Raw genomic sequence first — 22,032 nt, 5'->3', positions numbered from 1 at the left:
TTACTACGTGGCTGCCCTCGACTGGAAGTTTACAATACGGTCCGATCCGCATCAACCACCATAGGTGACCAATCCGTACTCTTGCTCCTGAACGGCGTGGCTGATGTCAACTCTTTGGACTGGCTAAGGATCTCGATGGCAGCAAATGAGAGTTCAAGCTATAGATCACCCACCTTTGAATCCAGGATATTACACTCCGTACGTTTCCGTAGCAGCCACCCTACGCTTGCTGTTTGCTTGCATAGGATGGAGAGACTAATTTTCTCTTTCTTTTCGTCGCACAAGATCACCAAGTACGGAGAGGTGTGGTTCCATGCTAGTACTCCCTCCGTTCGGAATTACTTGTCCCAGAAATAGATGTATCTAGAATTAGAATATGTCTAGATACATCGTTTCCGCGACAAGTAATTCCGAACGGAGGGAGTATATGCATCGAAATTCTAGCTGCATATCGTCATCGGTAACCTAAAGTCTGACCGTGTCCGTATATTTTGACTTAAGCGTGCAGTCCCATTCAAATATATAGCTTATCTCCTATAAGTGGTTCAGCAGCCCGGAGATATGTAAGCTCAACAGGTGGGGACAGATCGACGCCACTTTGATGCCGCCACCTAATAATTATTCTATGAGCGGAGCCTGACTTTTGTTGCCACCGTACAGTTGGATGTGCTGGTGTGGTGTGTTCCAAGAGTCAACTGATCTTGTACGGTGCACCTACAATTATAAACGTCCACTTGATCGGTAGCTCTCCTTTTCAACTGATTAGGCTGTTACTAGTTAATTACCACTACTCAACTTGTGTCCCCTACACTCTTTTGGCGTATGCAAAACCCACGGCCAGTTACTGTCGGTGACACTTTTACATCGTCGTTTTACAAATTCCCAGCCGGCTTGATATGGACCGATCCGGCCCTTACGTACGTGCGTGCTCTTGAATTCAACGTGTGTGCATGCATGTGCACTTACTGAAGCTAGCAAATTTGACTTCCACACCCGGCGGGAATCACGCACGGAAAACACGTCGTGGACTTACTCAGCTCCTGAACCTTAACCTGCTATGATAATAAATTAAGATGAAGCGATATACTTACGATATCTTGTGGATCTCCAGATATGTACATCTCGACGACAGCTAGCTAGTAGAGTATAATGAAGGATCGGTCCAGTTTGCCCAAGGATCGATGACGAGGTACCAACACAACACTCATCCGTACTCTTGCATGTGTGTAACGCCTGGCCTGGGCTAATGGTTGTCCACACAGATCACAGCGTCAACTCTTGGATCGCTTATCGACGTCAACACATAGGAGTTGTACGTTTGGATTGCATCTCTGGTGACTGATTTGAACCATTCACGTATAAGCTTTTCATATAGTACGTAGGTAGCTTCGCAACCCTGATAAGCTCAACGATTGTCATAGGCTATTACTTGGGACATGGAGTATATGCTCCCGAGTTCAAATGCTCCCTCATGAACAGTAAAATCGAAAACAATAGTAAATAAATTCAAAAAATTCTGATTTTTTAGGGTAATTAAACTTTGACCAATGTTTTGCATGCTTGCAAAATTTCAGCACGAAATAACATTTGTGGAAGTTGTGGCCAAAAAAACAAAATCAATGTTCCAAAAATGCTAGTTTTGAACACATTTTGGAGTGACAATTTTGTTTTTTTGGCCACGTCTTCCACGAATGTCATTTCGTGCTGAAACTTCGCAAGCGTACAACATTTGTCAAAGTTTATCACAAAAAAAATTCAGATTTTTTTGGAATTTTTAACTATTTTTTATTTTATTGTTCATATGGGTGCATTTGAGCTCGGGAGCAGAATAGTACTTTCGCATTACTTGCAAGTAATTACATGAGCTCCTTCCACGGCGTTCGCTTTCACTAACAATGTCCTCTAAACTTTGGTCAATTGGTTCTCTCCCAAACTTGTTTGGCGCTGTATAAACCTTAAACTAGTCTTAATTACTACTTTCTCTGTCCGAAAAAGCTTATCCCTTAAATGAATGTATCTAGCATTAAGTTAGTGCTAAATACATCCATTTAAGAGATAAGCTTGGTACAAACTTTTTTGGACGGACGGAGGGAGTACCAGCTAGCCGCAAGCTAGATCTTGATTAATACTAGTACTACTCACATAATATTACAACTACTGCTACCACAGCTAGCACCTGCATGTGCAACTACAATAGGCAAATTAACATTTCTCCACCGTCAACTCTTCACACGGTTTGCAGTAACACAACACGTACTGTAGCTAGCTCTGCAGTTACCTAGAGTCAACTCATGATCTATACAAGTACATCTTTGCAAAAAAGAAAGAGCTCTTGATTTGTACTTAGCGTAGGATCAAGTACGTTTAGGAATATCTCAACCTGCAAGTTTCGCAGTCAGATCGAATAAACCCTTTACTTACAGTGTCAACTGTTTGCACTGTCCTGTAAGTACTTGCACACTGCATATAATGCCCTGCACTGCATATATAGTATCTTCATGTAGTACAATCGTTGCAACAACTTCTTACTAAGTTACTATGTTAATTAAGGAGCAGAAAAATGTCAAACATATAACAAAAGATGTGCATTAATTTTAGCAAATGAAGGAAAACGATTGAAAGAGACAAAGGAAACCCAGGAAGCATATGCCAAACCGAAGCTGCTCCTGGTCTATAAATACATACCTCCTTGTAGTCTCTCGAGCAGCAACTCAAGCATCAGAACCTTGATACCTAGAGCTACCCCTTGCCTCCTAGTCCACACTTCAGCTCAGCTCCAAGGAGCAAGCAAAGCTCCCCGTCTCCCCAGCCTCAGAACAAGAGGATATGGAAACGGAGGTTGGCTCCCCGGCTGCCGCAACTGCGGCGCCCATCCACTTCTCGCTGCCGGTGGACTCTGAGCACAAGGCCAAGTCCATCAAGATCTTCTCCTTCGGCAACCCACACATGCGCGCCTTCCACCTCGGATGGATGTCCTTCTTCACCTGCGTCGTCTCCACCTTTGCCGCTGCGCCGCTCATCCCCATCATCCGCGACAACCTCAACCTCACCAAGGCCGACATTGGCAACGCCGGGGTCGCCTCTGTCTCCGGCGCCATCTTCTCAAGGCTGGCCATGGGTGCAATATGTGACCTCCTTGGCCCGCGGTACGGCTGTGCCTTCCTCGTCATGCTCTCCGCACCAGCGGTGTTTTGCATGTCTGTCATCGATGGTCCTGGGGGATACATCACTATCCGCTTCCTCATTGGTGTCTCTCTTGCCACCTTTGTGTCATGTCAGTACTGGATTAGTACCATGTTCAATAGCAAGATCATCGGGACGGTCGGCGGCTTGACAGCGGGTTGGGGTGACATGGGTGGCGGTGCCACACAACTCATCATGCCTCTTGTCTTCGACGGCATCTTGGCATGTGGTGCGACGTCCTTCACAGCATGGCGCATCGCCTACTTCGTGCCAGGAATGATGTTGGTGGTGATGGGCTTGCTTGTGCTCACCATGGGGCAAGACCTTCCCGACGGCAACCTAAGGAGCCTTCAGAAAAATGGTGACATGAACAAAGACAAGTTCTCCAAGGTTCTCCGGGGTGCCGTCACCAACTATCGTACATGGATCTTTGTCTTCATCTATGGCTACTGCATGGGCGTCGAGCTCACCACCAACAACGTCATCGCCGAGTACTACTACGACAGCTTCCACCTCGACCTCCGCGCTGCTGGTACCATCGCAGCTAGCTTTGGCTTGGCAAATATCTTTGCACGGCCAATGGGAGGTTACCTTTCCGACCTTGGCGCTCGCTACTTCGGCATGCGTGCCCGTCTTTGGAACATTTGGATCCTCCAGACAGCCGGTGGAGTCTTCTGCATCTGTCTTGGTCGCGCATCCAGTCTCCCCACCTCCGTCACATGCATGGTCCTCTACTCCATTTGTGTCGAGGCTGCATGCGGCGCGGTCTATGGTGTCATCCCCTTCGTCTCCCGCCGCTCCCTCGGGCTAATCTCTGGCATGAGCGGTGCTGGTGGTAATGTCGGTGGAGGGCTCACACAATTCCTCTTCTTCACATCATCCCAGTACACCACCGGCAAAGGACTCCAGTATATGGGCATCATGATCATGGTGTGCACGCTTCCTGTCGCGCTCGTTCACTTCCCGCAGTGGGGCTCCATGCTCCTCCCTCCAAGCGCTGACGCCACCGAGGAGGAGTACTACGGTGCCGAGTGGACCGAGGAGGAGAAGAGCAAGGGCCTCCACATTGCCGGCCAAAAGTTCGCTGAGAATAGCATCTCTGAGCGTGGCAAACGCAATGCCATCCTCGCCGTACCTTCCAGCCCACCAAACAACACGCCCCAGCACGTATAAGTCTTCGGTTTTTTTTTACTCTAGTGTGTGTACGGACCCTGTATATACAGACGTACATGCCCCTGGGATCGAGGTGGTAGACCCCATTAGGACGGTGTGGTATGTTTTCCACCCACACCACATGACTTTTGGGGCACTTACCAAAATCCCAATAGAGGAGGCCTTGGTCTGCAATAAGGGCTTGTAATATGTTATGAGAAGATATCATATGTGAATATGTATTGTTCTGACTCCTTGTGTGTCCTTAAATTTCCTTTTGTGCACTTGTAATTTGATTGAGTTGCAACGTTTTGCAACTTGTACTCCTATTTTCCCTTGTCCGATCGAGTTTGGCGACAGACGGTGACTTTGGAGTAGTACTATATGAACTGTATGTAAGACCACATGCCGGAGCGCTGCTACTTGTTAACTAACACATCGGTCAAGAGCTGCCTTGCTAGTGACAGGAGGTGTATTTTATTTCGGCAGGTAGCTTTACTAGCTCCTGAGTAAGCAAGTTTAGGAGACCACATGCTCTTGATACTATATGGAGCACCGTGAGACTTTAGGTTACATGGCAATCCAGCTCTGACACGCTGCTATTAGAAATAAGGATCCGTCGCGGAGTGATCCATATAAGCTATGCAAACTAGCTCATTTACTTAATTTTTTGGCACTACCAAACTGGTTATTTAGTCCGATAGAAGCTTTACATTGAATGTTTGAGCCCTCGGATTAGTTTGTGAGTAGGTTGTCTGTCCATATGTTGGTGTTGCTAAGTAAGTGTTGTCATCTACTAAAAGCGTTGCTACTTATCTGATACTCTAAGAGAGATGGAAGTGAAACTCCTCTCTGCCATAGTGCCATACGTTGCACTTTCCAGGTACTTACTTCACCGAAGTCCAAAGTGTAGAGCCATTCAAAGAGTTGACCCTAGCGGCAGCGTACGGCTGTACGGTGCCGTTGCTATGGAAGCATACGGACAACTATTATATTCTAGCATGAAAGGTGGGTGATCTATAGCCTGAGCTCTCATTAGCTGGCATTGAGATCAGCTATCTACTACATAAACTAATATCTACTAGCTAGCAACAGGACAAGTGCATTTTCTCTAAGCAATTCCGTCTATAGAGTAGGTGCGTTTGAGAGAAAAATAAGTCGAGATTGCCAACAAAAAGGAGACAAAATGTCAATAGAGTCAGTGATCAAAACAAGTACTCTATGGTGATTAACACATAAATATGCAAGCAGGCAAAGAGTTGACATTAGCACCGCCCGTATAAGCATATGCAAGAGGTGACATTACCCACGTCGACACCATGATTGATTCCGAAGAAGTGACCGGATATTTTTGTTCTCTGGATCACTTGATTATTTGTTTTGTCAATTTCAAAACATGAGTTGATTTAAAAGAAATCTAGTGTGTAGATATTAGAATGATTCTGGCCGCTAGGAGCGGAATATATTTTCTCAGATCACGATATTCATTTTTCCTCAAAATATTCAAATTGAGTTGAAAAGTTTCTACAAAAATTGAAAAATGATTTTCGTGGAAATCCAAAACAATCTGGTGTGTAGATATTGTGTGAATATATACCCTAGGAAGCACCATCAGTAAATTTTATTGTATATGGATCACAATATTCTACTTCTCACAAAATTCTAGAATTGAGTTGAAAAGGTTTTTTAAATAAAAACAAAAATAATCTTGTGTGTAAATATTAGAGTGAATCTGACCACATGAGTGCCGGCACTAGACTTTTATTACTCTGGATCACCATTCTCTTTTTCAGAAAATTCAAAGTTTAGTTGAAAAGTTATAGAAATATCAAAAAACAGTATAATGTGTAGATCTTAGAGTGTGTCACATCTCACATGCCATCAAGTTTTATGGGGGGACATGGATTTCTCTGTGTGAAAATAACAAAAGTGGCATTTATAGTAGTATTTTAAGATTTTGAAAAGGGGATTGAGTACATTATTTTTCCATGGCACACAAATTAGTTGCGATGTTTAGGAAACTTGAAATCTGGAAAGATATTGAAAATCATTTGCGTGGAAGTTTTCTTTAATATTTGGAAGAGTGATTTTTTTTATAGAAGGGATTACATGATCTCAAGTGCAATTAAGAGTTTCATGGGGGCACCTCTTTCTTTTAGATAGAAGTCTTGCTCAGATTCATATATTTTATATCTTTATAGAATTCATTACTACATAATTTTCTTGCGATGAAATAATCTATCTCTAGTATACATATTCATGCATGCTCTTAGGCACCTTCCAAGAGAAATTATGTTTATGTGTGTATATAATCACAGCCGAGGCATGACATGGCGGTTTGGCCTTATTCATGTGTCAAATAAGAATACGCCAGAATGATGATGAAACAATTGTGAAGGTCGTATTAATGGCCGGAGGTAGCAATACATATCACTAACCAAGAAGCATCAACAAGTCTTGGCATCAAAAAGTAATAAAAAGATCCTATCACACATAAGCATGTGTTTCTACACCAAAAGGATGTCCAAAGTCCTTGGCCTGCGTCACCTGCGTTGTTGTCTCAAATGGATGCTCTGACATTGGAAGGGGGAGGGGGTGGAAGGTGTGCGTGTGCGTGTTGAAGTGGGGTGGGTGGGGGGGGGGGGGGGGGGGGGGGTGATACCTCACACATAACAAGTTTGTGTCTAGGTGTTTAAATGGTAATCATCATGGTGGTGATAACATCGGTAGATGCAAAAAGATCTTTGTGGCACTTATCTGTCCTGATGGCGTCCTTTGTGGCGCCGATGAGGAGCACACGAAAGATGTATTCCTGTGAGTGGTGACCTAATTTTGCGAGTTCATGTGCTCTTAAAGTCTTCTAGTACTCCACTTTGGCGAGTTCATGTGCTCTTAAAGTCTTCTGTACTACACTTTCTCGAGTAGATATGGATCACTCTAGCGAGATGGAGTGGTCAAACTAGACATCAGGTCTAAGGGCTAGTTTACACCGTTTAATTAAAGTCCAATTCAATCGCGTGCAAGATTTTTCTGGTTGTGCTTGGTCATCTTACTTGGCTGGTTCTCTGGCCGGTTGAGGATAAGAACATGTACAGCCAACCATGTTAAGGACCAAGAATACTGTATTTTCAGTCTGTGTTCCGTCGTTTCCATTGCTTTCTGTGCTAGTCTGCATCATATCTTCAGATTCTAATAACATATTATATAGTGATATACCACATTTTGTCCAACAATGGTGAAATCGACTAGGTAGCCGTAGCCCGTAGGTAGTACAAGTCAAACTAACAGTGCATTCGAAGAATTGACTCTAGCTGCAAGTACATGCACGGTGCACCATGGCCCGAGCATGCACATGGAATTAATTGTACGGTATGGTACTGACCGCCCGATTGAGTCGTGATCCTTAAAGTCATTGGATCCCGCACAAGCACATGACAAGTTTTAAGTTTTAATTGCCAAAACTTATGATATTTTTGGTCGCTCGTACCAAGATTTAGAAGTTGAAACAATTTTCTTGTCGCGGGTTCTGTAACTTACGGTTTTGCTAGTCGCTCGTACTAAGTTTTAGAAGTTGAAACTTAACAAAAAATTTAAAACTCATCAAAACATATTCAAAATAGATATCATTTGAAAGCCCTCCCTCGTCACCAAGAACATGAATATGCAAAGAGTACTTCATTTGAACTTTTGATTCAAAAGGTATGAAATATTAAAAATTTAAAGCGAAAAGAAAAAAAATGGCCCACCCCCATGTGCTACAAATCCCCGGTATTTGCTTCACGTTTTGTTGCTTAGTCAATTCAATAGGGTGGTACTCAGGATTGACCAACGTTGGTGAAAACGATTGTTGGTGCTGGTTGTCATATCATAGTCTAAAGCCATATATGGATTCTGGCCGTACGTACACCCATCGTCATGACACTCCGTTAGTTGGCAGCAAGTTGTAGCCAGCGACCAAAGATGTACTTTCAGCATGATGTACACAAGTTTGATGAAAACGATATGCAGCGGGCATATATATATTCTTGAAAATCTTACGGCGTCGCACTCAAAGAAAAATACGTGAAAGGGTGACTTTCGGCGAGAAGAGGACAAAGCTGAATCTTAGCTAAGATACAAATCGAACATCGTCATCAATTGATGCTTATAGTTAAATAATTGACGTCTTCATTTGCTTATAGCAGGGACTTGTGTGTTAAAAAGAAAAATACAGGTACGTCTCCCGTTGAATTTTCCCAGGGGTGCAAAACTACGTACACTACGATAAGCTATCCATCTATCTATGTGATTCAGATTGTTGGTGCACTGCACGATTTCTTCTCACTCCAGAGATAATTTCATGGCTAGCTGCTCCTCTAAGATTTGATACCCGAAAGATAGGAGTTGATGCATGTTTGATAAGTGCTAATTAGAGAGATGACCTCCTTTGCGCGGAACTTCAGCTGATTAGAGAGATGACCTCCTTGGCGATTAAGATCTCCTTGCGGTATTCGTGGGCACCTTTGCTGGTTACGAAAGCCAAACGGACTTCTTTGTGACACAAATCAATGTAGAGAACCGTTCAAAGAGTTGGCTATCGCTAGCATGGACGGCGATCTGAAGTCTCAAGTCCCATTAATTTGCCATCGACTCGTACATGTATGGAGATCAAAACAGTTGCTACCGAGTACCGACTGGTTTAAAGGTGCAGAGCAATTAGTCTCAGGTCGGCGCAAACTTTGGAAGGTGGCAACAAGCACACGTTCAATAATATAAGGCCCATGCATTAGGGACCGTGGGCATCGTCATCGGTAACCTACAAAGTAAGACCTGCGAACATGCTTACTACATCTACATGAATCAAGAGCTGGTTAGCTAGCGACCGGAGGTGTATTCTTGTCAGCTGGAAGGTTTTGCTAGCTGGACTGCTGGAGTAAGCAAATGTTAAGTTATAGGACTAGCTGGCTTATGGTTGATACTACAAGGTCCTCTGGGTCGTCGCCTTGGATGCCGGCCACACGGTGGCGGTCTGGCAGACCTATCATTGGGGCGAGTCGGGCCGGGCCCAGATAGCCGGAGGTGGTGCTGGGCACCATTGCCTATCAGCAACCAGACCTTGAATTTTGTGAACATTTAAAACAATATATGAACATTTTTATAAAACGAGATCATTTCTAAGAACTTTGTGGTTTTTTTATATTTTGAATACTATTCAAAAGTTTGAACTTTCATTTAAATAAGAATTGTTTTTTTAATCTTTAAAAAACAGGAAAATGAGAATGCTTTTTATAAAATGTGATCATTTTCAAATAAAAGTAAAATATAAACAATTAAATGGAAATAAGAAAAACTGAAAAACCCTAGTAAAAACTAGTAAGTAAAAACAAAAAGGAAAAACAAAAAACTGACCGGAACGTCCTAGAAAGTTCCTAAACCAGGAAAATCAGAGTCAGAATCTTCCCAAATTGGAATCTTGTACAAATGGCTAACGAGCTAAATGGGATTGGCACAGTCAATCACTCGCCTCGCTAGCTCTGTGAAATTTAGTCAGTCGCTCACTTGACAAATGGTTGTAAAGAGCACCAAATAGGGTATAGCGTTGAAGGTGCCCTTATATTTTAGAAACTGTTTTGATATCCAAACATCAACTTTTTATCTAACTATCCATGTGATTGAGAATGCTGAGTCCACTGCATGATTACTTCTCACTCCATAGGTAACTTCATGGCATCGAAAGGATTAATTTTGAATTTTCAAAATTAAGGCCTCCAAAATGCCCTACTCCCTCCAGGGCCCCATTTTCATTGTACTAGAAAATAGAGACTTACAAGTACTCCACAAAATTTTGGCCCCCTGAGAGATAGGAGTTGATGCATGTTCGCTGATTGCTAATAAGAGGGATGAACCTCAATGCGTGGCACTTCAGTTTCAAGCTGGTCTATAAAAGAAAATTGTGGTCAAAGTTATGTTTTGAAAACGGTTTTCATATCCAAAGCATCAGCTTTTCAAGGAGTAGCGCCGCACTGCAAGCAACTTTCGATCCTGTTTTCACTGTTTTGTTGGCTACGAAGTCTAAATGTAGTTCTTGTAGACAAAGTCATGGTAGACCGTGCAAATGGTCGTTGGCTCTAGCTGCAATGCATGCATGGAAGCGCACGGTGGTGCTGACTGGTTGCTGATTGTGTGTGGAGTGGTATGATGGCTGCAAACATGGACGGGTGATCTATAGCCTGAGCTCTCATTAGTTGTAGATGGTTTGGTGAAGTGTGAAACAAGCCATGTAAAGTGCAGAGAATTTGACCTAGCGCACCGTCATCACTAATCTAATGCCAAGAACCGGACAAGTTTTCCAAGGCAAGATACCTTATAGCCTAAATAGTTGTTGAGTAGAGAGACGCGTTCCTTTCCGTGGCACCCTTTTGTGCCGTATGTTCCTTATGAAGCTGTAATCACTCTTCTCCAAACCCATTATATGATAAGCAATGCATATCATATAAGATCTCCTTGCAGTATTGGTGGGCACATCGGTCATTGGTTACGAAATCCAAACGGGATTCTTTGTAAACGAAACGCAAGAGCGCTCCAACCTCAAAGAGTTGACTCCACCTGAGCTAAACACGTCGCAAGGAGTACGGTACGGCAATCGAAAGTCTTACGTCCCATGAAAATGGGGAGGTGCATTGGATTTAGACGTACGGTTGGTGAAGATAAGGAAATAGATCGATGAACGGTTGTTCAGAGCAAACTTTGCAAGGTGGGTACAAGCATGTGCTGTTATGCGGCACTTCAAGATAATATAAAGTCCCACGCATTGGGGCCGTACACATGCAAGATCATCAAGTACGGAGTACGGTGGTTGGTACTTCTATCTGTACTATTCTCGATGCATTGTCATCGGCGACCTAAAGTCCATTGACCATATATACGTGGTACTCCATGTATCAAGAGCTAGCTTGAGACAGGAGCTGTATATTCGTCAGCAGCAGGTACGTTTTGCTAGCTTTTTTTTCGAGAGCATACGTTTTGCTAGCTGGAGTAAACAAGTTTAGAGGACTATCTAGCTCATAGTTGACACTCTTCGTGGTGTCTATCGACTGCATGCTAACTTCACAATGTTTTTTTTCAATCAAAGGAGCCTCCAAGCCCAACAATGCTAAATGAAGGCTGGCCTCTATGGAGGCCTTAATTTTGATAAGATAAATCAAATACACGCTCTTACGTTTCAGTTTTTTTTTTGAAAAAAATACACGTATACCGAGAGACATAGTGTACATGTGTGCAATTTTTCATGATAAAAAACAAATTTGCGGCTTTTCAGCACACATACTGTTCATCCTCAAAGTCCTAGATTTTTGTTTGCAGCTTGCAATTCAAGGTATTTCATCGTGAAATTTTATATTACATCCTTGTATATGTATATATACTTTCTCAGAATTTCCTAAAACTGAAAATTTTCAATTTAAAAAAAAATTAAGGCCTCTATGGACCACAGCCTTCAAAACGCCCTACTCCCTCCAGGCCTGCAGTTTCATTGAAGGAAATAGATTCTTACAAGTGCACCACGAAATTTGACCCCCCGAATGATACGAATTGATGCATGTTCACTGATTGTTAATAAGAGGGACGAGCCCCTTTGCGTGGTACTTCAGTTTCAAGCCGGTCTAAAAGAAAATCGTGGTCAAAAGTTATGTTTTTAAAACGGTTTTGATATCCAAAGCATCAACTTTCCGAGGAGCGCCGTATTGGAAGCAACTTTCGATTCTGTTTTCACTCTTTAGTTGGCTAAGAAGTATAAATGTATGTAGATCTTGTAGAGAAAGTCATGGTAGATTGTGTGTGGAGTAGTATGATATTCGGGTTGCAAACATGGACGGGTGATCTATAGCCTGAGCTCTCATGAGCTGTAGATGGTTTGGTGAAGCCTGAAACAAGCCGTGTAAAGTGCATGGCAACCAGTACACGGTATACACACGTCCAGAGAGTTTGACCTAGCGCATTGTCATCACTAATCTAATGCCAGGAACAGGACAAGCTTTGCATGGCACCCTTTTGCGCCGTACGTTCCTTATGAAGCTGTAGGCAGTAGGCTCTTCTCCAAACCCCTTATATGATAAGCAAATGCATATCATATAAGATCTCCTTGCAGTATTCGTGGGCACGTTGGTCGTTGGTTACGAAATCCAAACGGGCTTCTTTGTACACAAAGTTCAAGATCGCTCTCTCGGAGGTGCTTATAAGGATAAGGTATGCGTGTGTACGTTCATAGGGGTGAATGTATGCGCGTATATATGAGCGCTTGTGTCTGTACCAATGTTAAAAAAAAGTTCAAGATCGCTCAAACCTCAAAGAGTGACTCTAGCTGAGCTAAACACGTTTGCCTAAAAAAAAAAGCTGAGCTAAACACGTCGCAAAGTTATTCGCCGGCCTCTCTCTTGCACGCACGTGCAACAAAGAGTACGGTACGGCGATCGAAAGTCTCTGGCGTCCCTTGAAATGGGGAGGTGTATTGTATTTAGACGTACGGTTGGTGAAGATCAAAAAACAGATCGATGTACGGTTGGTCAAAGCAAACTTTGCAAGGTGGCTACAAGCATGTGCTATTATGCGGCACTCCAAGATAATATAAAGTCCCAGGTCATGTCGCCGTACACATGCAAGATCATCAAGTACGGAGAACGGTGGTTGGAACTTCTATCTGTATACTCGATGCATTGTCATCGGCGACCTAAAGTCCATTGACCATACGTGGTACTCCATGTATCAAGAGCTGGCTAGCTAGAGACAGGAGGTGTATATTCTTCAGCAGATACGTTTTGCTAGCTGGAGTAAACAAGTTAATAGGAGTAGCTGATGGCTCACACTTGACACTCCGAGGTCATCTGGGCCTCGCCTTCTACGCCAGCTACAGGACAAGGAGAAATTGTGTACTTGTAGTCTTGTACAACGTATTGTATATGTTTTATAATGTACTTGTACTCTCTATGTACTAATAAGTGTGCACGTGCAACGCACATCTCAAACAAGCAACACATGAAACTAATATGCATATTGAATTCCGAATCCACATTCTGGAAATTTAATAAAACAAACGACTATATTGTCTGATGATCCCCAGTCTAAAGGTCATATAGTAAAGAAATTTAATACAAAGCCCATCAATGCTTGAAGAGTTGCAAGCTTGAGGAGTCTGTCGGTTTTTAGGACCATTTTTGCACCCATTCTGAGTTTCTCTCATCTCCTGGAGTGCAACATTCATGAACAAAAAATGAAGGAAAATTAAGATTTTTTTTTAGTATGACATGGATTGAATGCAAGCGGCAAGCCACACTTTCTCTAAGTAAATCTTAGTTCTGGCCATATTAACCATGAATGAAACCTGTCCTATCAACATACAGTTTATTGCATAATAAAAGGAAAAATAATATAATATCTTTATTTTCTTGACACACATCTCATCAGTGAAAAAGCCCATGCTTTTATTACTCTCTATTACTAAATCATGTAGTGTTTATAGGGTCAGCCTGTTTGAGCATCCTCTACTTTTTCTCCTTTCTTTCTTTGCCATTAGAGTATGGCGATTGTTGCATCCCAAGTACGGGAAGGGCCTAAATGATCATATCGTGATGTGAATACTTAATATGCAAATATAAGACGCTATTAGATAGCAGGCAATGTTCACTTCTGTTAAAAAAATACCAGCATGATCACACATTTAATCGAGATGCATAAATACCTATATAGAATTCTCATGTATGTTTCCGAACTAACCTACACTTTAAGGCCATATTTACCAGCATGTAGGAGATCAGCTCTAGAGAAATAGCAATTCAATGCATCGGAAACAGGATGTTGAAATGAACAACAATACCTGGCAAACTCTATACATAACATGCCTGCTGTATTTGGCTCCTGAACTTTAGCTCCTCCTCCGTCCATTTTAGAGTCCCCATTCCTAGAAACAAAACATTTCATACATGAAAATCTTATATGCTCCAAGGAATAGTGGTAACCACAATGTTCAATTCAGGAGCTATTATCAGTATAAAATATAAGATGAAAAGTGAGAAATTTATTGTATGTGCTAAAAGTGCTTTGTAAGTAGAATTAATAAATGATGCAGATCTCTAACATCATAATTGGGAACCTAGAATACTCGCCGATGAGTGTCTGTATGGCATCAAGGGACGAATAAGGTCAGGGGCTAAGGCGGGTGGTTGAGGATTGAACATGATCTTGCCTGTCATCTGATTCTATGACTCTCGGGGCTGAGCATCCCCATGCCTTCTGCTTAACCGTGTCCTTGTCTGCGGCATGCAGTGTATGCAGCTCAGCTCGAGGAATACAACCCTTAATTCCCTCTATCAATGGAATAGTACGCAACCTGTGTATTCACGGAAAAAAAGTCCTCTCTTCTTTTTCATCACCATCTAGATGTTCTAACCAAATTGAATAAAACGTAGGAGCAAGCTAGCGCTCTTTATACAGTAGTTAAGCACGCGAAATGCACATCTTGACTACTATAAATACAAAAAATATAAATTGCAAGTGTTAGGAGTGTAAAAAATACATATGCGTTTAGAAGTATGCCAGCCTATGTGTTATGCTTATAGGTGAAATACGTACATGGCCAGCCACAAGATAATGCAAAAGATTGTCCATCACTTCCATAAGAATAAAATGCTCGGTTGTACCGAGTGCAGATTTTCTTTTCTTTTTACCTCTAGGACATATTAATGATCTATCATCAAAAGATTCAGTCAGGTCAATGAGGTCATGTATAGTAGGTTGCCGCCAATAGACGATTGCCCAGGCTTCTTTGTTTATCTTGTTCCTTCAAAAGCTCCACATAGTCACTTGTCGGAAGAAGACTTCAGTATACCAATAAATGAGTTCACGTATTTATAGTTAAACATCCCTTCATGATCATCTATTCGCTTATTAGATTTAAGAAAAATACTCAGATGAGTATTAGATCAGTACTCTGCAACCACAACTGAATTGGCATTGCCATCATCATTGTTGCAGACCTGCAGTCCTCATGCAATCACACACACCACCGTCATCACAATGACATTCATGCCATGGTAACTGTGTTGGTCAATGCCATTATTCTGGTCTCGTGTTTACAGAATCCAATACATACCATCTCGTTGAACCAACATGCATGCTGAAGTGACATGCTTGCGTATTGAAAGAACAGGTTCGAGGGGGCTCTTTTTATATATATAAAATATGATAAGTTATCTCTTTTATACCTGAGGTTGTTTTACATCGTTACATTCAGAATTTATGTCTAGTATAGGAACAGTTATGTTTATATTAATTCACTACACAAAAACGGTATAAGAAAAGTAAGATATGAGTCATAAAACCACAAAATTTACCTTCATGTGTATATTTTATACTATACTTTTACATTTGTAATTTTACATCACGTTATATTTCTTTACCGTTATAACTTTTTTACATTCTATTTTCATATCGGACGTAGGACAAATTTACGGTACCTAAAAATATGGTGTAGTGATGTAATTACAGAAGGGGTGAAAATAACTATTCTTTGCCCTCTGGGTGTATCATTGTTGTTTGGAGAACTTCTTAACGCTCGTTAAGGTCCTAACGGCTTAAATGTTTTGAAAAAAAATATGAAACAAATAGTAGAACAACACACCTATAATATAGGATGACCCAGCGAAGCGATTGAAAAACGGCTTAAATGCCGAGTCCACTGCATGATTAGTACTCACTTCACAGTAACTTTGTGGTGTCCATTGACCGCATGCTAACTTCACAATGTTTTTTTACAATCAGCCTCCAAGCCCGACAATGCTAAATGAAGGCCAAGCTCTATCCAGGCCTTGATTTTGATTAGATAAATCAAATTCACACTTTCACATTTCAACATTTTTTAACCCTCAAAAAAACATTTCAATTTTTTTTAAAAAATACACATATACCGAGAGACATAGTGTACATGTGTGCAATTTTTCATGATAAAATACATTAAAATGAGAGCTGAACAAAAATATGTGGCTCAGCAAATGTACTGTTCATCCTCAAAGTTTTTGATTTTTTTTGCAGCTCGCAGTTAAAGATATTTCATCATGAAATTTTACATTACATCCTTGTACATTCGTATGTTTTTTATGAATTTCTTAAAACTGAATTTTTTTTAAAAAAATTAAGGCCTCCATGGACCACGGCCTTCAAAACGCCCTACTCCCTTCAGGCCCGCAGTTTCGTTGAAGAAAACAGAATCTTACAAGTACTCCACAAAATTTGACCCCCCGAAAGATAGGTGTTGATGCATGTTCGCTGATTGCTAATAAGAGGGATGAGCCCCTTTGCGTGGCACTTCAGTTTGAAGCCGGTCTATAAGAAAATTGTGGTCCATGTTATGCTTTGAAAACGGTTTTCATATCCAAAGCATCAGCTTTTCAAGGAGGAGCACCACACTTCAAGCAACTTTCGATCATGTTTTCACTCTTTTGTTGGCTACGAAGTCTAAATGTAGTTCTTGTACAGAAAGTCATGGTAGACCGTGCAAATGACCGTTGGCTCTAGCTGCAATGCATGCATGGAAGCGCACGGTGGTTGCTGACTGGTTGCTGATTATAGCCTGAGCTCTCATTAGCTGTAGATGGTTTCGTGAAGCATGAAACAACCATGTAAAGAGCATGGCAACCAGTACACGGCATGCACACGTCCAGAGAATTTGACCTAGCACATCGTCATCACTAATCTAATGCCAAGAACCGGACAAGTTTTCCAAGGCAAGATACCTTATAGCCTAAATATTTGTTGAGTAGAGAGACGTGTTCCTTGCGTGCCGGCCTTTTGCGCCATACGTTCCTTAAGAAGCTGTAATCACTCTTCTCCAAACCCATTATATGATATAAGCAAATGCATATCATATAAGATCTCCCTGCAATATTCATGGGCACGTCGGTCGTTGGTTACGAAATCCAAACGGGCTTCTTTGTACACGAACTGCAAAGAGTTGACTCCAGCTGAGCTAAACACGTCGCAAGGAGTACGGTACGGTGTTCGCAAGTGTGAATGACGTCCCATGAAAATGGGGAGGTGCATTGTATTTAGACATACGGTTGGTGAAGATCAAAAAATAAATCGATGTACGGTTGGTTAAAGCAAACTTCGCAAGGTGGCTACAAGCATGCATGTGCTATTATGCGGCACTCCAAGATAATATAAAGTCCCAGGTCATGTCGCCGTACACATGCAAGATCATCAAGTACGGAGTACGGTGGCTGGTACCTCTATCTGTATTATTCTCGATGCATTGTCATCGGCGACCTAAAGTCCATTGACCATACGTGGTACTCCAAGTATCAAGAGCTGGCTAGCTTGAGACAGGAGGTGTATACTCTTCAGCAGGTACGTTTTGCTAGCTTTTTTTTTCGAGCATGCATTTTGCTGAGTAAACAAGTTTAGAGTACTATCTAGCCCATACTTGACACTGTGAGGTCCTCTGGGTCACTCCACAGGTAACTTCGTGCTGTCCATCGACCGCATGCTAACTTCACAGTGCTTTTTTTTCAATCAAAGGAAACTCCAAGCCCAACAATGCTAAATGAAGGCTTGGGCTTTATGGAGGCCTTAATTTGGATAAGATAAATAAAATCCACACTCTTACGTTTCAGTTTTTGTTTTGAAAAAAAAATACACGTATACCGAGAGACATAGTGTACATGTGTGCAATTTTTCATGATAAAAAACAAATTTGCGGCTTTTCAGCACATGTACTGTTCATCCTCAAAGTCCTAGATTTTTGTTTGCAGCTCACAATTCAAGATATTTCATCATGAAATTTTACATTACATCCTTGTATATGTATTTTTTCATAATTTCTTAAAACTGAAAATGTTCTATTTTTTAAAAATTAAGGCCTCCATGGACCACGGCCTTCAAAACGCCCTACTCCCTCCAGGCCTGCAGTTTTATTGAAGGAAATAGAGTCTTACAAGTACACCACAAAATTTGACCCCCCCCCCCCACCCCGCGCGAAAGATACGAGTTGATGCATGTTTGCTGATTGTTAATAAGAGGGATGAGCCCCTTTGCGTGGTACTTCAGTTTGAAGCCGGTCTATAAGAAAATCGTGGTCAAAAGTTCTGTTTTTAAAACGGTTCTGATATACAAAGCATCAGCTTTCCAAGGAGGAGCGCCGCATTGCAAGCTACTTTCGATCCAGGTTTCACTCTTTAGCTGGCTATATACGACGTATAAACCTAGTTCTTGTAGAGAAAGTCATGGTCGACCGTGCAAATGGTCGCTGGCTCTAGCTGCAACACATGCGCATGGTGGCTGCTGATTGTGTGCGGAGTAGTATGATATTCTGGCTGAAAACATGGACGGGTGATCTATAGCCTGAGCTCTCATGAGCTGTAGATGGTTGGTGAACCGTAAAACAAGCCGTGTAAAGTGCATGGCAACCAGTACACGGCGTACACACGTCCAAGGCAAGATACCATATGGCCTGAGTAGTTGTTGAGTAGAGAGACGTGCTCATTTGCGTGCCACCCTTTCGCGCCGTACGTTCCTTATGAAGTTGTGCGATCTTCTACAAACTCATTAATATGATATAAGCAATGCATATCATATGAGATCTCCTTGCAGTATTCGTGGGCACGTCGGTCGTTCGTTACGAGATCCGAACCTCAAAGAGTTGACTCTAGCTGAGCTAAGCTAAACACGTCGCCAGCCTCTCTCTTGCATGCACGTGCAACAAAGAGTACGGTACGTCGGTACGGCGATCGAAAGTCTGACGTCCCATGAAAATGGGGAAGCGCGTTGTATTTAGATGTACGGTTGGTGAAGATCAAAAGTAGATCGATGTACGGTTCGTCAAAGCAACCTTCACAAGGTGGCTACAAGCCTACAAAGCATGTGCTATTATGCGGCACTCCAAGATAATATAAAGTCCCAGGCATTGGGGCCGAACACATGCAGTAATCAAGTACGGTGGTTGCTACTTCTATCTGTATACTCGATGCATCGTCATCGGCGACCTAAAGTCCATTGACCATACGTGGCACTCCATGTATCAAGAGCTGGGTAGCTAGAGACAGGAGGTGTATATTCTTCAGCAGATAGGTTTTGCTAGCTGGAGTAAACGAGTTTGGAGGAGTAGCTAGCTCATAGTTGACACTCCATGGTCATCTACGCCAGCTACAGGACAAGGACAAATTGTGTACTTGTACGACGTGTTGCACTGTTGTTGCAAAAGTCTTCATCTCCCAAGCAAATATGTACATTCACAAAAGCAAACACAAGTTGCAAGTATAGACGATGCATTAATTTCCACTTATTGATCTCTTCTCATCACATGATACAAGCAAAGATTAGCTAGCCTCCATGTACACACACACTAAGGGGCCTCCTCTAAGGGTGTTTTGATAGGCGCCCACAAAGTCACACAGTGTGGATGGGAATCATACCACACCGTCGTCATGGGGTGCACCACCGCCACCCGAGGGCCATGTACATGTTTTCATACGGGGTTTACATGAGGTTAAAAAAATCTGAGTCATACGTGTTGTGGTGTGTTGTTAGGTGGGGTGGCGGGTGCGGCGAGGATGGCGTTACGCCTGCCACGCTCAGAGATGCTGTTCTCGGCAAACTTTAGGCTAGCGATGTGGAGTCCCTTGTTTTTCTCCTCCTCCGTCCATTCCGCACCATAGTAGTCCTCCTCGGTGGCATTGGCGCTGGGCGGTAGGAGCATGGAGCCCCACTGTGGGAAGTGAACGAGCGCAACAGGGAGAGTACACGCCATGACCATGATGCCCATGTATTGTAATCCTTTGCCAGTGGAGTACTGCGACGACGTGAAGAAGAGGAATTGTGTGAGCCCACCTCCCACGTTACCGCCTGCTCCGCTCATGCCGGAGATGAGGCCGAGGGAGCGTCGAGAAATGAATGGGATGACGCCATAGACAGCACCGCATGCCGCCTCAACACAAATGGAGTAGAGGACCATGCATGTGATGGAAGTGGGGAGGGAGGATGCACGTCCCAGGCATAGGCAGAAGGCTCCACCTGCGGTCTGGAGGATCCAGATGTTCCAGAGGCGAGCACGCATGCCGAAGTAACGGGCACCAAGGTCAGAGAGATAGCCACCCATAGGCCGAGCGAATATGTTTGCCAAGCCAAAGCATGCAGCAATGGTGCCGGCAGCACGAAGGTCAAGGTGGAAGCTATCGTAGTAGTATTCAGCGATTACGTTGTTGGTGGTGAGCTCGACGCCCATGCAATAGCCGTAGATGAAGACGAAGATCCAAGTGCGGTAGTTGGTGACGGCACCCCGAAGAACATTTGAGAACTTGTCCTTGTTCATATCGCCATTCTTCTGGAGACTCCTCAGGTTCCCGTCAGGAAGGTCCTGCCCCATGGTGAGCACAAGCAAGCCCATCACCACCAGCATCAACCCTGGCACAAAGTAGGCAATACGCCATGCCGTGAAAGGTGTTGCGCCACATGCGATGATAGCATCAAAGACAAGAGGCATGATGAGTTGTGTGGCGCCGCCGCCCATGTCGCCCCATCCCGCCGTCAAGCCACCGACCGTCCCAATGATCTTGCTATTGAACATGGTGCTCACCCAGTATTGGCATGACACGAAGGTGGCAAGCGACACACCGATGAGGAAGCGGATAGTAATGTATCCAGCAGGACCATCGATGATGGACATGCAGAATACTGCCGGTGCAGAGAGCATGACAAGGAAGGCAGAGCCATAGCGTGGGCCAAGAAGGTCACAGATGGCACCCATGGCTAGCCTGGAGAAGATGGCACCGGAGACAGAGGCAACCCCGGCATTGCCGATGTCGGCCTTGGTGAGGTTGAGGTTGTCGCGGATGATGGGGATGAGGGGTGCGGCAGCGAAGGTGGAGACGACGCAGGTGAAGAAGGACATCCATCCGAGATGGAAGGCACGCATATGAGGGTTGCCGAATGAGAAGATCTTGATGGACTTAGCTTTGTTCTCCGAGTCCACCGGCAGCGAGAACCTGCCTGCCACTGTGTCACTGGTAGAGCCGGCCTCCATCTCCATTTCTTCCCCTAAGGCTGGAAGCTAGGCTTCTTCTTTCCTTCCCTCTTGGAGCTCTCAGAGCCGTGGACTAAGATGCAAAGAGCTTCTAATTAAGGCCTAAGTATCTCGAGGTTGCAATGGCTTTGGTTTGTGCTCGAGAGACTACAATGTGATGTGTATTTATAGCGTGCAGCAACCACTTCAGCTGGCATATTCTTTGGCATCTACGCTCCCGTGGCTTGCTTTTGTATCGTTCAAATATTTCACCCATTTTCCCTTGATCTGTTCACATTGGTGTACGCCATTAGTTATATGTTTGACCCGCTTCTGTTCCTTAATTAACGGGGCCCAACTAATTGCAAGGAATAACAGGGATCGTACATTTGTCCTGTTGAACTTATCAGGGCTGCATTAGCCGTTGCAACTACTTATATGATAGTATTGTTTAGACTGCATTAGCCGTTGCAACTTGCAGGTACTGGTCCGTGCAATGAGTTGATCCTGCAGGATTTATCGGATCTCGCCATAAAACTTGCAGGTTGAGGTATCCCAAACGTACTTCTACGCTAAGGAAAACGATCAAGAGTTGACTCTGCCTGCCTTTGCTGTAGGGCTAGATGTAGTCTGCAGGGTTACTGCATCCATGATTTCTTCTCATGGCACATGTG

General features: G+C 43.2%; 2 protein-coding genes across 2 annotated transcripts; one reads left to right on the top strand and one right to left on the bottom strand.

Moving 5' to 3' along the window:
* Window positions 1-2,725: 2,725 nt before the first annotated feature.
* Window positions 2,726-4,548, top strand: LOC125515566 (high-affinity nitrate transporter 2.1-like). The gene has a single exon (XM_048681058.1). It carries the CDS (start codon window positions 2,827-2,829, stop codon window positions 4,354-4,356), a length of 1,530 nt encoding a protein of 509 aa, XP_048537015.1. The 5' UTR covers window positions 2,726-2,826; the 3' UTR covers window positions 4,357-4,548.
* A 15,138-nt stretch (window positions 4,549-19,686) lies between these two features.
* LOC125515990 (high-affinity nitrate transporter 2.1-like) lies at window positions 19,687-21,494 on the bottom strand. The gene has a single exon (XM_048681469.1). The coding sequence runs from the start codon at window positions 21,383-21,385 to the stop codon at window positions 19,862-19,864; it is 1,524 nt and encodes a 507-aa protein (XP_048537426.1). The 5' UTR covers window positions 21,386-21,494; the 3' UTR covers window positions 19,687-19,861.
* Between the last annotated feature and the right edge of the window lie 538 nt (window positions 21,495-22,032).

Source organism: Triticum urartu, chromosome 6 (assembly GCF_003073215.2).
Source record: "Triticum urartu cultivar G1812 chromosome 6, Tu2.1, whole genome shotgun sequence".
NCBI classification, from domain to species: domain Eukaryota; kingdom Viridiplantae; phylum Streptophyta; class Magnoliopsida; order Poales; family Poaceae; genus Triticum; species Triticum urartu.
The sequence above is the reverse complement of the archived record's forward strand: the minus strand, read 5'-3'. Positions and strand labels throughout refer to the sequence as shown.